The sequence below is a fragment of the Drosophila navojoa genome, chromosome 5 (assembly GCF_054131105.1).
Source record: "Drosophila navojoa isolate 15081-1374.11 chromosome 5, UAZ_NAV_1.0, whole genome shotgun sequence".
In the NCBI taxonomy this organism is placed as follows: Eukaryota; Metazoa; Arthropoda; class Insecta; order Diptera; family Drosophilidae; genus Drosophila; species Drosophila navojoa.
Genome location: NC_142893.1, coordinates 11,992,092 through 12,007,317, shown reverse-complemented (window position 1 = coordinate 12,007,317; position 15,226 = coordinate 11,992,092). Strand labels below are relative to the sequence as shown.

The following is a 15,226-nucleotide window of genomic DNA, read 5'->3' as shown; positions in this document are numbered from 1 at the left end:
TTTGGCATTCTCAGCTCAAGATCCTTCAGATTCTCTGTTCAAATCTCAATTGGGGTTATACTAGATCTAATAGAGATGTAAGATATTTTAAAAATATATAGTAGTACAGTATATATATTATATCTATATATCTAAGATATATTCCTCCGGTAGAATGTGAAAACCAAAAAGATTTGCAAATTGCCGCAGATTTCAATTTTTAACAATTATTATACATTAAACGGGTATTTTATAATCACTGAGATCCGACAGCAATAATTCTTACCTCATTCCCTATTGTGCAAATCTCAAGAAATTCTCTCAAAATGCTTATTTATTCAATAAATTGCTGCTGCAATCGAGATGAATTTGATTTGTGTGTCATTTATATTTTACGCCTTTGAGCTGTTTTTAATCAGTAAGCACTGTACTTAAAGAAGTGCTTAAATCAACAAAGGCAATAAAAGTACAAAAAACAAAAAAAATAATAATGAAAGAGGAAGAAAAATAAAGAAGGCAACGACGAGACCTCAACGAATTTCAGTTAATTAAAGTGAACAAAACAAAAAATCTGGTCAACAGATTTTCAATAACGAGTGTGAAATTCTTAAATAAATATGTGCACAAGATACACACACACACACATACTACATGTGTGCCTCTGCATGTGTGTGTGTGTAATGAGCATGTGTAAATGAGACTGGACAAATTATGAGGCGATCGAACGAGTCGAACTCGAAGAGCAACATGCAACGGGATCTTGTCATATAATTTTTAGTAGCATTTCCATTTGGAAACCTTGCACTTTCCATGCTGATAGTTATAAATTATACACACACACACACAGAGAGAGAGAGAGAGACACGCACACACACACTTTGATCTGGCAAAACGCATTTGAGAATTCCCAGAATCAAGGATTCAAATTTCAAGCACACACATTTTTAGGTACTAGTCCGCAATGCCTAGCGACAAATAAGTGAGATTATTTTTATAACCGAACCCCGAGTGTGTATCTATATATGTGTATGTATGTGTGTGTGTGACATGTGTCCTCAAGAAGCTGCTCTGTGTGTGTGTGTGTGTCGTTATAAAAACGATTATGATTGGTCTAGAACTTCTGTTAGGGTATTTTATTGTTTTATTGCCGAAGACTAGGCGGATTTGTGAGCTTGACCTGCGCTTGCGGCTGCTCCTGCTGCTGCTCCTGCTGCTGTGATGCAAGTCCGCAACCAATTTCCAGGACTCGGGCCATACGGATTTGGACAAGGGTTGGCCTGGGCAGGCTAACCCAAAGCGAACTTCATTTTTATTAGGTACATATTATTAATGCACACACACACACACACGCACAGCTAAGGCAGGCAGACGTGTCGCCCAAGGCGCACATAGATACACACGCACACGCACGCACACACACACACAGCGACGTCAGCGTCGATTGCTGCACTCGACGGCACATTCACATATTTTTAGTTGATAAACGACCTTTGATGGCGTTGCATCGTCGCGTTGATCAATCGATGTGGCTGCAACCTGCGTGAAAGATATTCAAGTTGATCGAAAAAAAAAAACACCAACAGAAAAAGGAAATTGAAAAACCGTTCAACAGCGCAACAAGTTTGCAATTAAACGAAGAAAAAAAAAAGTGAAAAAAAAAACAAAGCAAAGTGAAAAGTGTTTGATTGTGTGCGCGTGTGTGTGTCTTAATCAATCAATTGCCAACATGCTCATCTCCGAGGATCAAATACAGGAGGTACACAAAAGCAACAACAACAACAACAACAGCAACAGCAACAAATATGATCATAAATATTGCCAATTCATAGGCATACGAACTCAACTCAAAAAGTTTAATTAAAAATGCCAAAAAAAAAACATGCGCAAAACAAAACTAAATAAATAACAAATTTATTTCTTTTTTGTTTTTGGCCAAAAGTCCGTCAAAAAGCATTAAACGTAAAAGCGCTTCAAGTTGAGCTTCAATCAATTTCTGCAGCCGGCATAAAGCGAGCTATACGAAATACGCATATGCTGATACACATACAAGCAAACATACATATATATGTACATATATATTTGTATGTATTGCTACACACACTATAACTCTTGTGGGCGTCGTGCATCATAAAAAACAAGCAGCCAGCGAGCCGAGCCAGCCAGTCGAAGTTGCGGCGAGTTGTGTGTTGCAGTTGCATTCGCTGAATTCGGAGCTCCGTCTCTCAAGTTGGGGGCAATGGCAATGAAACGACGCGGACTCTGAGTCAGAGACACAGGCTCAGTCTCAGTCCAACTCAGACGGAGAGTCAGCTGAAGCATCTGCACGTTGTGTTGCTGGGCTACAGTCGCCGTTTTAAATCATTTATGCGAGTGGGGATGCGAGGCAGTTCATCATCATTCGCATTGACTTAGAATGTGCACCCAAAGCCAAAGACAGAGGCAGCAACAGCAACGGCAACTCCAAGCCAGAGCCAAGGCTTGTGCCTGTGCCTCTGCCTTAGCTTAGTAGGCGGAAAGTATGATGAATTCCAAATTTGATGAGTTCACTCAGATGTTGTCATTAATTTTATACACAGAGAGATGCACACACTTGTATGTATGTGTGCGTGTGTGTATAGCATAAGGCTTTAGCTAGGCTCCTATAATTTAACTAAGAAACAAAACACATAAGGCCAAAGGAACTCTGCTGGCAAATGGGTTAAAGGTCAGAGTGTGCGCCTGAGGAGCCATGAAGTAGAGGAAGAGAGGGAGAGGGAGAGAAAAAAACAAAAAATAAAAGAGAAATGAATAATCACGAATATGTACGAAAACTAGTGAATACTTAGAATACTACATAAATATATATATTGATGGAATGGCATGTGACTGACTGAGAATCTAGTTTGTAAACTCGAAGCCTGATTAGTGCAGAGAAAGGTTTATAAGGTATGCAGTTGGGTTCATGGAGTTGTTAGTATTTGTAGAAATAGTAGTAGTAAAATAGAAGTAGTAGTTTTAATAGTAGTTTATAGGGTATGCAGTTAAGTTCATGGAATTATTAGTAGTAGTAAAAATAGTAGTAGTAAAATAGAAGTAGTAGTTGTAATAGTAGTAGTAGTAGTAATAATAGCAGTACTAGAAAATAGTAGTAGTAATAGTAGTAGATCAAACAAATAACAGTAGTAATAGTACTAGCTCAAGAAAAAAGTAATAGTAATAGTATTAGCTCATGAAAATAGTAGTAGTAATAATACTAGCTCAAGAAAACAGTAGTAGTAATAGTAGTAGTAGCTAAAGAATATTATAGTAGTAACAGTAATTGCTTATGAAAATGATAGGAGTAATAGTGGTAGCTCAAGAAAATAGTAGTAGCTCAAGAAAATAGTAGTAGGTAGTAATTGTAGCTCATGAAAACAGTAGTAGTAGTAGTAGTAGCTCATGAAAATGGTAGTAGTACCTCATGAAAATAATAGTAGTAGTAGCGGCAGCACATGGATACAGTAGTAGTAGAAGCAACAGTTCATGAAAATAGTAGCAGCTGTAGTAGCTTCAATTTCTACCATTCTTTCAGCTAACCAAATTTAAATAATCAAATAAAATAATACATTTAGCTAGTCGAGGAACAAAGAGAAACGAAAATAATAGTAGCTGTAATGCTCAGAAAAAATAGTAGTAGAAGCAGTATTTTTCATGAAAATTGTAGTAGTAGTTGGAGTTTATAATATTTGAATTGATTGAGGGTAAAGTAAATTGAAACTTATTAATTATTTAAAACAAAACAAAAACCCATTTATATATTTATTCGATTTGCTTTAGTTGAATTTGAATAATATTCTAATATATTTAGCTGATCCATAGACAAACACATTTGCCTCTGTTTCCTTTATATCCATTGCTTCCAATTGATCTAAAATTCATTTAGTGCTCTTCTCTTTATGCAAAGAGTTTATCGCATTTCCCTTGGCCCTTCACACTCAAGCTGCGCATATTTCGCTGTACATAGAGACCTAAATACATAACTGCTACATACAAAGATTCTCATCTTTATCACCTAATTATGAATTGTGTTAGGCCACTCGCTCACACGCTCAGCTCAGCTCAAGCCTTGCCCTTTTTAATGTTCATTGGGGTGTTTCACACGTTTTGCATTGGTATGCGTAAGCGCTTGCAACCCCCAGTGAGTGAGTGAGTGAATGAGTGACTGAGTGAGAGAGAGAGAGTGAGAGAGATAGAGAGTAACGCTTAGAGAAACACGCGCCCCTGTTGTCGCCAGACCTAGGGTCGAGCCATGTCACGGCGTCTATTGTCTGTTAACCAACACCGAAGCGAACAACAACAACAAAAAACAGAAGAGAAACACAAGTAAACAACACTGCGCAACACAATAGAATAGCGTGTGGCAACCATTTTGTGCCAATCCATTGGCCCACAAGTCAAGTATTTGAGCCCCTATTATTGTTCATTGATTGTTAGCGCAATAATATACATATGTATGTTTGTATGTTTGTATATATGGAAAATAATCATAATAATGGAATGTTCTAAACTGTGCTGAACAATGAAAGCAATAATTTGCATAATAATTATAATACTAATGATAATTAGTGTGCCAATGATGATGAATGTGTAGTATCATGGTATTGCTAGGGATTATTCTAATGAATAGAAATATATATATATAGAAATATTAAAATATAGTTATAATTACATGATTATACAAGTACATATACTTATAATGGCTATGCATATGATCATGATTATGAATACATTAATGGCTATAATAATGCTAGTGCTGATTATAATAAATATACCGAAATTAAATTTATAACTCTCAATTTAATAGGTTTAATATATCAAAAATAATAATTGCATGAAATATCATTATTGATTGTGAATATATGATCATGATTATTATTTATTTTTTATCAATATTATTATTATTATTATTACTATTATTATTATTATTATTATTATTATTATTATTATTATTATTATTATTATTATTATTATTATTATTACTAGTATTATTATGATATATTAGTATTATTGTGGATGAGGATATGAGTATGATGATTGATTATTAAGTATGTTATTATCTAGGATTTATTATTATGATTAGTTATTATTACTTAATTCTTATTCTTGTAATTACTATTTTAGTATAGCTTATTCTATTATTTATTACTTATTATTATCAATATTATAATTTTAACAAATAATTCTTGAAAAAACGATAATGAACCATGAATAATAACAATGATAATGAGTATGATTTTGATTATTTTACAATTAAAATAATTATTTAAAAATTACAAAAATAAATAAATAGAGATAATCCCATTCATGACAAAAATATTAATATTAATTAATGCCAATGATAATTAAATTAAATTTAATAAAACCGGGGATATATATATATATATAATATAATATAATTATATTGACAACAAATAAAATAGATATCAGGAATATATTTACACAAATGTTAATAAATGATAATTAGTCAAATGAAAATATGCTCTTACCAATGTTAATATATGCACTCATAATAATAATAATAATGCCAACAATTATAATAATGCATTTTACGTGTTCTATTTCGCAGCTCTACGAAATCAATGACGATCCCAAGCGCAAGGAGTTTCTCGATGATTTGTTTTCGTTTATGCAAAAGCGCGGTAAGTTCATCTACCAGCAGCTCTACCAGCATGGGTACAGTGGGTACTGTGGAGACAGTGGAGACAGTGGGGCACACGTACTTGAACAACACTTGACGCTCTCGGCTGATCGGCTGTTTGGCTGTTTGTTGCATTTGCATTTGCATGTGCAACTGCTGACTCAGCTAGGCGAGTTTGAAGTGTTTGCCTTACGGACGGACTCAAATTATGTTAATTGAATAAATTTCTCGGCACTTTGCCGTTTTATTTGTCGGCTCGGCTCCACTGTGCGAGCGCATTAAAATATGCAGAAATATTTCAAGCGAATGCCAGAGAAATCATCAAAATGATGCCGCACTTTTGTCGTATTGTCACTCCAAATTACACACGAGCAACGCATGGCTCCCGCTCCCTCTCTCCCTCTCACCCTCTCCCTCTCTCTCGCTCTCTATGCTCTATGGGTACTTACAGAATGCTACAGTGAACAAATGACGACTATTTTTAAATGGCAAAATTTCGTTTTTAATGACATTAACAATTGCCCAGTTGGGAATATGGGCGCGAGCATGTGGCATGCAACGGCCGTGAGCTTTGTGGCCCACAACAAATGCCACTTCCTGTGACTCCTCGCTGTTGCTGTTGCTGTTGTGGTTGTTGGCCAGTCACAGAGTCGCCACGTTAGCCACGTTGAAGTATTTGCGCATTGCCGCAGTGCATTAAATTTGTTGATATTTGCATTTGCGACATGCGAAGCAAAAAGATTGTGCAAAGAAAAAGCCAAAGAGCTAAATTACAAGCACTAAATATATACACATGTGTGGCTAGGTGTGTGTGTGTGTGCATGTGCATGTATTGCCTTATAAACATGCTAATGTTTAAGCTCGACTTGCAACATGCGGCCATAGAGCAATGAAATTTGCATTTGTATTTCGTTTGCTTCTATTTATTTTATCTAATTCACACAGACACACATATACACATATACACATATATTTATATATATGTATTTGCTTAGCTACACATATCTCTCAATGCTTGACAACTTAATGGATTTTAATCTGTCACATGCGTTCAAGTTTTGACATGTGTACATGTATGTGCAGGCAGAGCGCGCTCACTGTGACTGCGACTGTGACAGTCACTGTGACTCTGTCTGTGACTGACTGTCTAAAGTGTCGCCCGAAAATGCGCTGCACACACACACACACACACACACACACACACACACAGCTGTATCTGTATCTCTATAACTATATTTATATCTGCTCTCCGATATTATACAATTATACAACTATAACGTATAACGTATAACGGAAATTATGCTGAACAAAATATATAAACTAAATATATTTCCCTATAGCTGCTCTGTCTTTGTCTCTATCTCTGTCTCTGTCTCTGTCTCTGTGTGTTTGTGCAGCGAAGAGCGGCGCAATTCTTAATTAAAAGACGTCAATCACTTATCAACCGGGCGCGCTATTTCTGTAGATATTTCTCAGTGCTCGCCTGACAGACCCTTCCCACCGAGATCCAGTCCGAGCGCGAGCGCCAACCAAAAAATCACAAAAACAAAAACAAACTAAATCAGCTGTCAGGCTGGCGCGCGGGGGGTAGGTAGGGGACTGCATGTAGTAGGTGCGCTATGATTTCAGACTCTATCAAATTTCTCTAAATTCCATTAAAATGCCATGACATCGAGGAAAACAATGCATACAAATAAATAAATACCGTTTATAGCGATCGCCGCTTGTCATCAATGCTTGCTCAACTACAAATTCTTTCAGCTCTCTAAATTTTAACTTGTTTACGATTGTCTGGCACTGTAGGAATTTGCCCATTGCAAAGTAATTGGAATTTATCTCAATATAATATGGTATATATGGAATTTAAGAAAAAGGACTTTAAAGAGACTACTCTTAGCGTTATACTTGCCTTGAGATTTTTGTTCTACTCAATCGGAATGTTATTCAGGATCAGATCAGCTCGAGTTATGTTAAGTCAAATTTATGTTTTACTAGGTCATATTTCAGTATTGTTTATAGAAAATTATTGTATTGTTTTCTGAATGTTATTCAGGATCATATCAAAGTCAAATTTTGTTGTTGAAGATGAAGATGAAATGAAGAAATACTGGAGGTAAAGCCACAGTGCAGTGGTAGATAAGAAGCTAGAGATGCATTGCAGAAGAACTTGGGATCTAGTAGGATTAGAGTAATCAAATAGTTTAAATAGAGGCGTTGTAGGACAACTTGGGATCAACTAAACTTAAAGTAATAAAATTGTTTAAGGATTTCTGGGCAAAAGACTTAAGAACTCCCTAACTTGGAAAGAGCGTTTCTTAACCATAGTTAGTAATATAATAATATAGTAAATCCTATATTCTATAAATATCATTAGAAAGACGCACATTCCAGTTATATTCTATAAATTTCATTAGAAAGACTCACATTCCAGTTAATGCTCCTCAACCTGAGTTTTATGCGATAGATAAGCTTTACCAGTTGCACAATAATAATAATGATTATTCAAAAACTACTAAATCAAAAATCAAAAGTTTGCTGGCATCATGTGCAACATGTGCGTGTTGCTGCCACTCCGAGAAGTTGGCCAATTCGATCGACAACAGGCTGGAAGTTGGCAGCCAGAGGCAAAGTTGGCGATTTGTTTGAGCATTTCTGTATGGGTTTAATGATCGCCGACTGGAGACTGGAGCAAAGTTAATCATTAAATTGCTTGCATTGATTGTGATTTTTTGTTGGGGTTTGTGGCTCGTGCAGTGATCCAAATGATCGCATCATCCATCGCAATCGAAAACACCCCCCGCTCCGCTGGCCTTGTCCTTAGCCATGGACCACAAAATAAATTGTTCGATTTACTCGTTTTTATTCCCTTTGGCTTTTTTGTGTTTTTATTTGTGATATGCAATCATCGTTGCCCCCGCCCCGTGCACCGCACCGTGCCCCGCCTCGCCTCGCATTTGTTTATATGCATAAAAAACAAAAACGTATTTTCATTCAATCAACACGTCCATCAACGAGTTTGATTGATTCCTTCGGGCTCATAAAAAGTCGAGAGGCTACAGGCAGCAGCAGCACCGTCCGTGCAGCATTAAATGATATTCAACAAAATTGTATTTGTATCGTTTGAGATGAAAGAGGAGCAGGAGCAGGGGCAGAAGCAGGGGGTGGTGGCGGTGGTGGTGGAGGTGGAGAGCTGCTCGCAGTGTACAAAATCAAGTTACTCACGTACAGCAATTATGCAAGTTGATTTGATTTTTATATGCGCCACTGCGCTACACGAGTGGGGCACATCGCTACGAAGAGAGAGATGGCAATAGAGTGTGAAGAGCAGAGACTAGATTAGGGAACTAGTAGAAACTAAAATTAATGAAAAATAATTATGATTATTAATACGTTAAAAAGTCTTTAACTGAGATGTTTAAGCTTTATATGAACTGTTATACTTAAGCAAGGTTTTCGGTCTTCATTTTTACCTAACGCTCTTCTATGCGCTTCTCTGCAGCTGTTAAAGTTGTGAAAATAGATACAAAACTAGATAGAGATTTAATATAATTATGTAAGGATCAAATATAGAAGTTATAGATATTTACTGTACTATTTAAACTGTTATACAGGGATGTGCATTGATAAAGTCAAAAACTTACTTTTATGTTCTGCTCTATTGCGCAAAATTCGCTCGGAATAGATGCTAAACTTGATAGAGAGATCATATCATACTATGAAGATCAATTATAGACTTTATAGATTTTCACTGTACTATTAAAACTGTTATACTTATGAGCATGCCTCGGCTAAAATGTAAAATTGACTTCTATGCGCTGTTCTATACATCCCCTTTCAATGCAATTCCCATGAGCAATGCAAATCCCATAAACCCAGCCAGGATTGCAGGGCATTTGAGCTTCGTCTAGGCCTGCAATCGCTGCTGCTGCTGCTGCTGCTATTTGCTTTTTTACTCTTTTAAACGCATCCAAACAAAATGAAATGGGCAGGCAGGCAAATGGGTGTTAGGCGTGGCAAGTGAAAAACGAATAATACAATACGAATACGAATACGATTCGAATGAGAAATAGAACTGAGCTGATGAGCCACAGATGATGATGATGATGATGATGATTAGCCGCCATAAACACATATAGACACATGTACAAACATGTGTATGCCGGCAACATTTTGGATTTCGATTTGGATTTATTTATGTTTTTATCGGTGCACAGACAGACGGACGGACGGACGGCTGGACACAGAGAGAGGTCTGCACTTGGGAGTTGCTGTTAGCAACGAGTGTTAATTGCCCCCGGGGCCCGAAACGTGCAAGAGAGGCGTGGCGTGGGCAGATAGGATGCAATGCGATAAATCTGTTTTATGGCATCGTTTAATCGTGTTGTGCTTGCTGGTGCATTTAACAAGCGCATTAGAAAACATTTACATGCCACAAGTGGAAGCTTTATGGCGCAAACAAAACGCATTGCTAATTTCTCCAGTTGCATATATGTATATCGAAGTTGTTTTTATCTCTATTTTATATCTGCATTTTATCTCTCTTTATTCCAAACACAGGCACACCCATCAATCGGCTGCCAATCATGGCCAAATCGGTGCTGGATCTGTATGAACTATATAATCTGGTGATAGCGCGCGGCGGCCTCGTCGATGTCATCAATAAGAAGCTCTGGCAGGAGATTATCAAGGGACTGCATCTGCCATCGAGCATCACCAGTGCCGCATTCACGCTGCGCACACAGTAAGTAGAGTGCAAATCGTAGAGTATTTGCGGTTCGTATATGACACCTGCTCGAGAACTATGCGTTGATCAAATAGAGTTTGGCTCCGCTTGGCGAGCAAATAAAACGAGACGAAACAATCAAACATCGGCAAACCGATCGAGCGACGATCGATCGACTGCAGTTGCATGCTGCATGTGGCATGTTGCATGCGGCTCTGTTGCCCTGTGCTGCTGCTCCTTTGTTTGCACTTGAGTTCGTCACGTTTCATATTTACACGATAATTCAATATAAACGTCTAGGCGACAGGACAGCAGAGCGCTGCGTTGTGTTTTCCTTGCACTCGATGCATGTTTGCTGCGCTTATTAATAATTTTATGCATCTTTCAGATACATGAAGTATTTGTACCCGTACGAGTGCGAGAAGAAGAACCTTAGCACACCGGCCGAGCTGCAGGCGGCCATCGATGGCAATCGGCGCGAAGGACGTCGCTCCAGCTACGGCCAATACGAGGCGATGCACAATCAGATGCCGCTGGTAAGCAACCTCTCTCCCTCTCTCTCTCTCTCTCCGTCTCTCTCTCTATCTTTCTCTTTGCTAAACCTCTACGCTCTTGCAGACACCCATTTCGCGAGCTCCGTTGCCCGGTGGCATGCAACAAATGTCGCCCTTGGCTCTGGTCACACACGCCGCGGCGGCCAACAATCAGCAGGCGCAGGCAGCGGCAGCAGCCGCCGCAGCGCACCGCCGACTGATGGGCGGGCCGGCGTTTGGCCAGATGCCGAATCTGATGACGCAGGAGATCGAGAATCGCATGATGGAATATCTGCAGCTCATACAGGCCAAGAAGGAGCAAAATGCTAATCCTGTACTGGCTGCCACACACAATCACCAACAGCAGCAGCAGCAGCAGCACCAACAACAGCAGCAACAGCAGCAACAACAACAGCAGCAGCAGCAACAGTCGCTGCATCATCACCAACAGCAGCGACAGCGCTCCCAGAGTCCAGAGCTGAGCACGCGCGATGCGCTGAGTGCACAGGTGGCGCTGTGGCACATGTATCACAATAGCAGTCCAAACGGCTCGGCGCACACGTCGCCACAGCAGCGGTAAGTGTTATACGAAGTGCTTAGCCTAGGCACGCACCAGACAGTAGGCGCTTAGCTCAGACACTAACCGTAAAGCTTTTTGTTTGCCATTTCGCCCACCTTTAGCGAAGCCCTGAACCTATCCGATTCACCGCCAACTCTGAATCTGAACCACATAAAACGAGAACGCGAACGCGATCCGACGCCAGAGCCCGCAGATCAGGATGATGCACCCCACCAGCCGCCGCCAGCGAAACGTGTAGGCAGCGGCCTGATGCCACCCGGTTTTCCCGCTAACTTCTATTTGAATCCACACAACATGGCCGCTGTGGCAGCCGCCGCCGGCTTCCATCACCAGGCGAACAGCAACAGCCATCATCATTTGCATCAGCAGCAACAGCAGCAGCTGCTCCAGCAGCAGCAGCAACAGGACGCCGCGTCCGATGGCGAGCCAGAGGATGACTATGGCAATGCTGAGCACAATACCACCGGCAATTCCTCGTCCATGCACGACGACAGCGAGCCCCAGCCGCTGAACGGTCATCATGAGCTCGACCATCACCACCATCATCATCATCACCATCATCAGAATCATCTGGACAAGTCGGATGACTCGGCCATTGAGAACTCACCCAGCACTTCCACCACGGCATCAGCGTCGGGCGGCCATCGTCACAGTTCGCCGGTCTCCACCAAGAAGAAGAGCGCCACCGGCAAGGCACAGTCCAGTTCCAAGGACAACTGCACAGCTGTGGGCAGTAGCGGCAGCAGCGGCGCAGGCAACGGCGTGGGCGAAGCCGGAGGCGGAAGTGGAGGCGGCGTCAAGCTAAATCCCCTCGAGACACTCAGCCTGCTGTCGGGCATGCAGTTTCAAGTGGCACGCAATGGTAAGCAATCCAATTAGGAGCGTTCGTTCCCAATCTAATCATTCATCCGCTTCTGTGCACAGGCACCGGCGCGAATGGCGAGCAGCAGTTGATTGTCAATCTGGAGCTGAATGGCATTAAGTACTCGGGCATGCTGGTGGCCAATCCAGGCGGACGCGAGCGTCACAACAACAGCAACAACGACGACGATGACGACGGCAACGGCGATGACGACAACGGCGACGGCGACGACTCCGACCCCGAGCCAGACAACGCTGCAGTTGCGGCGCCCGCTGCACTCGCGGAAGGAGGCGGCGCCGCCGGCGAGGAGCCAGCGCCGGAGGAGGCCAACGAAAGTGGCGGCCAGGAGGTTGGCCAGAACGAGGCAAACGATGAGGAGGAGGAGGCGCAGCCGGCTGAAGACATTGTCAATGGGGGCGCGGGCGTAGGTTTAGGTGTAGGCATGGGTGTCGGCATGGGCGTGGGCGTGGCTGTGGGGTCGCTGCTAAAAGATGCTGTTGCCAGCTCGTAGAGTGCGAGTGGTCAAGGCGAAGGCGAAAGAAATAGGAATACCAAAGTCATATTTTTCAGAAAAATAAAAAATGAAGCAGACACACACACACACACACGCACACATGTAAATACACATAGCAGCGAGCAGAAGTGAATGATGTGTGTGTGTGTGTGTGCGTGCAAACTCGTTAGCCTGGCTAAGACAAAAAGTGCATCCACATAGCAGTTACAAGCACGCGCCCATTATGAAACCACAAACACACACACACACACGTATATATATATATATAGTTATATATGCATATACATATATATATCTATATACACGATATATCGATTAGTATATATGTTCATTTTCCACACACACTTTGCATAAAAGACAAGCTTGCGAGCATTGTATTTATTTATAGGCCCTAGTTATAAGCAGTTACAACAACAACAGCAACAACAAGGTGAAGAAGAAGAGGTAGAAGAGGCAGAAGCAACAGAAGCGCAGATAAAAACTTAATAATACATTTTATTTAGTTGTTTAGGGGTGTTTCGCCCCCCCGGCTCCGCCCCCGGCTTCAGTGAGCAAATTTAGTTTTACTAAAAAAGAAAAAAGAAAATAATCTAATATATTTAAACTTTGCTCTTTTAATGTTTATTTTTTTTAAATATGTATTTGAAATTGTGTTAGGCTGCAAAAGCTTGTGTACATATCAATAATTGCTATGTAGTAGTAGATATCTCTCCATATATACATAATATATATATGTATACTCTATCTTTATATAGTTCTAAGCGAACATTCACACACACACACACACAGCACTCACACATTTGCATTTTGACCATATAAACCATAAAGCATAGTATATAGACATAAATACAATTATGAGAGCCTAAACACACACACACACACACGCATACACACACACATAATTATATATATATTTAAAGTAATTATATTATGACATAAAGTAATAAAATATACAAAACTGTTTGCGCATTGGCACTCTCTAAATAAGATGTACCGCTCCATCAACCCCCCCTTAACTCCCCCACAGCCCGTTACCAACAATTACTACTCCAAAGCCAACACTAAATTAAACTAAATTAGCCACAAATATGTTGTAAGCGTAAGCGTTCAATTTATTGAATAATAAATCTATTTAATTTTAGCTCAATTCGAATTTTGCTCTCACTCTGTAATAAAACAATAATAACAGCAATGATTGCTGTTAATTAACAGATCGCAACGGGATGACATAAGACAGTGCGAGTGTGTGAGAGAGAGAGAGGGGGAGTTAGTGAGGCGCTGAGTGGAGGCCTGTCTGTCTCCCTCGCTAAGTGGCTGAGCAAACAGCATTAAAAACAAAAAAACAAAAAAAAAAGAAATGAAATAAGAAAACTTTTGGCACTGTTGCACGTTGTTACTCAGATGTTGCACATTGTTTTTCTTTTGTTATGTTGCGCGAAAATATTTGGCTTCTGGGTGCCCTTTTTTGGTTTTTTGGCTCGCAGGCCGTAAACAGGCAGAAGTGGCCGTAGATTATGATTCCGGGACCTTTCGTCCCGGACCGCAAAAGTGATGAAAAACAAATGTTGTTGCAAGCAATGGATGCGTGAAATTGTCGACTAACGCTGGCGCCTCGCCCAGCGGGGGATGGTGGAGGTGGCACAGGTGAGGCGAAATCAAGTGCTAACTACATTAAGGTAAACTTGAGGGATGCTGCCCCGCCTCCTGCACGCACATAATGAGCAGGCGCAGCGCAACATTTTGCGGCGCCTTTTGTTATTGCCCCTTGAAGGGACCACGTAAGTGGCAAGTGGCAAGTGGCAAGTGGTAAGTGCGCTCAAGACCCTGGCTATAAACAGCTCAAGTTTTGCCTCCAGCCGCGCGGCGTGGCCAGCGCAAAGAGCATTTTACGGGCAGTTCATGGCGCCGGGTTTGGGTTCGGTTCTGAGTCGGGGCCCAGGCCTCAGGGCGGCTTGAATTATGCACCTTTAGTGTGGCAATTCATTGCCACCTGCTGCTGCTGCTGCACTCACATAATTGCACTTGCAGCTGAGTGTCGAGTGCAACACTTGGCCAAGTGTATTGTGCGGCTAATTAAAATGGCCGAATTTTGAGCTCGCCTAAAAGTAGGCAATGGAAAATTGATTTAATTTTATATTCATAAATACTTCTTGGAGCTGCTCTTGAGTAGCCTTGGCTGCTCAGTACATAAATCTTACTGATGTACAAGTGGAATTACCCGGGATTAGGCTCATCAAGTGTCTCTTTTCCTATTCCCCTCAGCTCGCTCTGCTGCTATTGAATCTCTATGAAATCACAGTGAAACCAAAAACCTTTGGCAATTAAAGGCTCCACGCTCCATCAAACGAAACTCTCACAAATCTATCAATAACTGTATTA

General features: G+C 40.7%; 1 protein-coding gene across 6 annotated transcripts in view; it reads left to right on the top strand.

The window, feature by feature from the left end:
* The window catches only part of retn (retained), a 30,835-nt gene extending 16,841 nt beyond the window's left edge, over window positions 1–13,994 (top strand). For 5 of the 6 annotated variants that reach the window (XM_089260653.1, XM_089260654.1, XM_018106227.3 and 2 more), the window contains 6 exons: window positions 5,564–5,636; window positions 10,193–10,376; window positions 10,747–10,894; window positions 10,977–11,467; window positions 11,573–12,333; window positions 12,396–13,994. In XM_089260653.1, the coding sequence (XP_089116779.1) occupies window positions 5,564–5,636; window positions 10,193–10,376; window positions 10,747–10,894; window positions 10,977–11,467; window positions 11,573–12,333; window positions 12,396–12,844 (2,106 nt within the window). In that variant the 3' untranslated portion in view covers window positions 12,845–13,994. Of the gene's footprint in view, window positions 1–1,451; window positions 1,736–5,563; window positions 5,637–10,192; window positions 10,377–10,746; window positions 10,895–10,976; window positions 11,468–11,572; window positions 12,334–12,395 lie in introns of those variants that run through there. The other variant, XM_089260656.1, reaches the window with a different exon arrangement.
* Window positions 13,995–15,226: the final 1,232 nt, after the last annotated feature.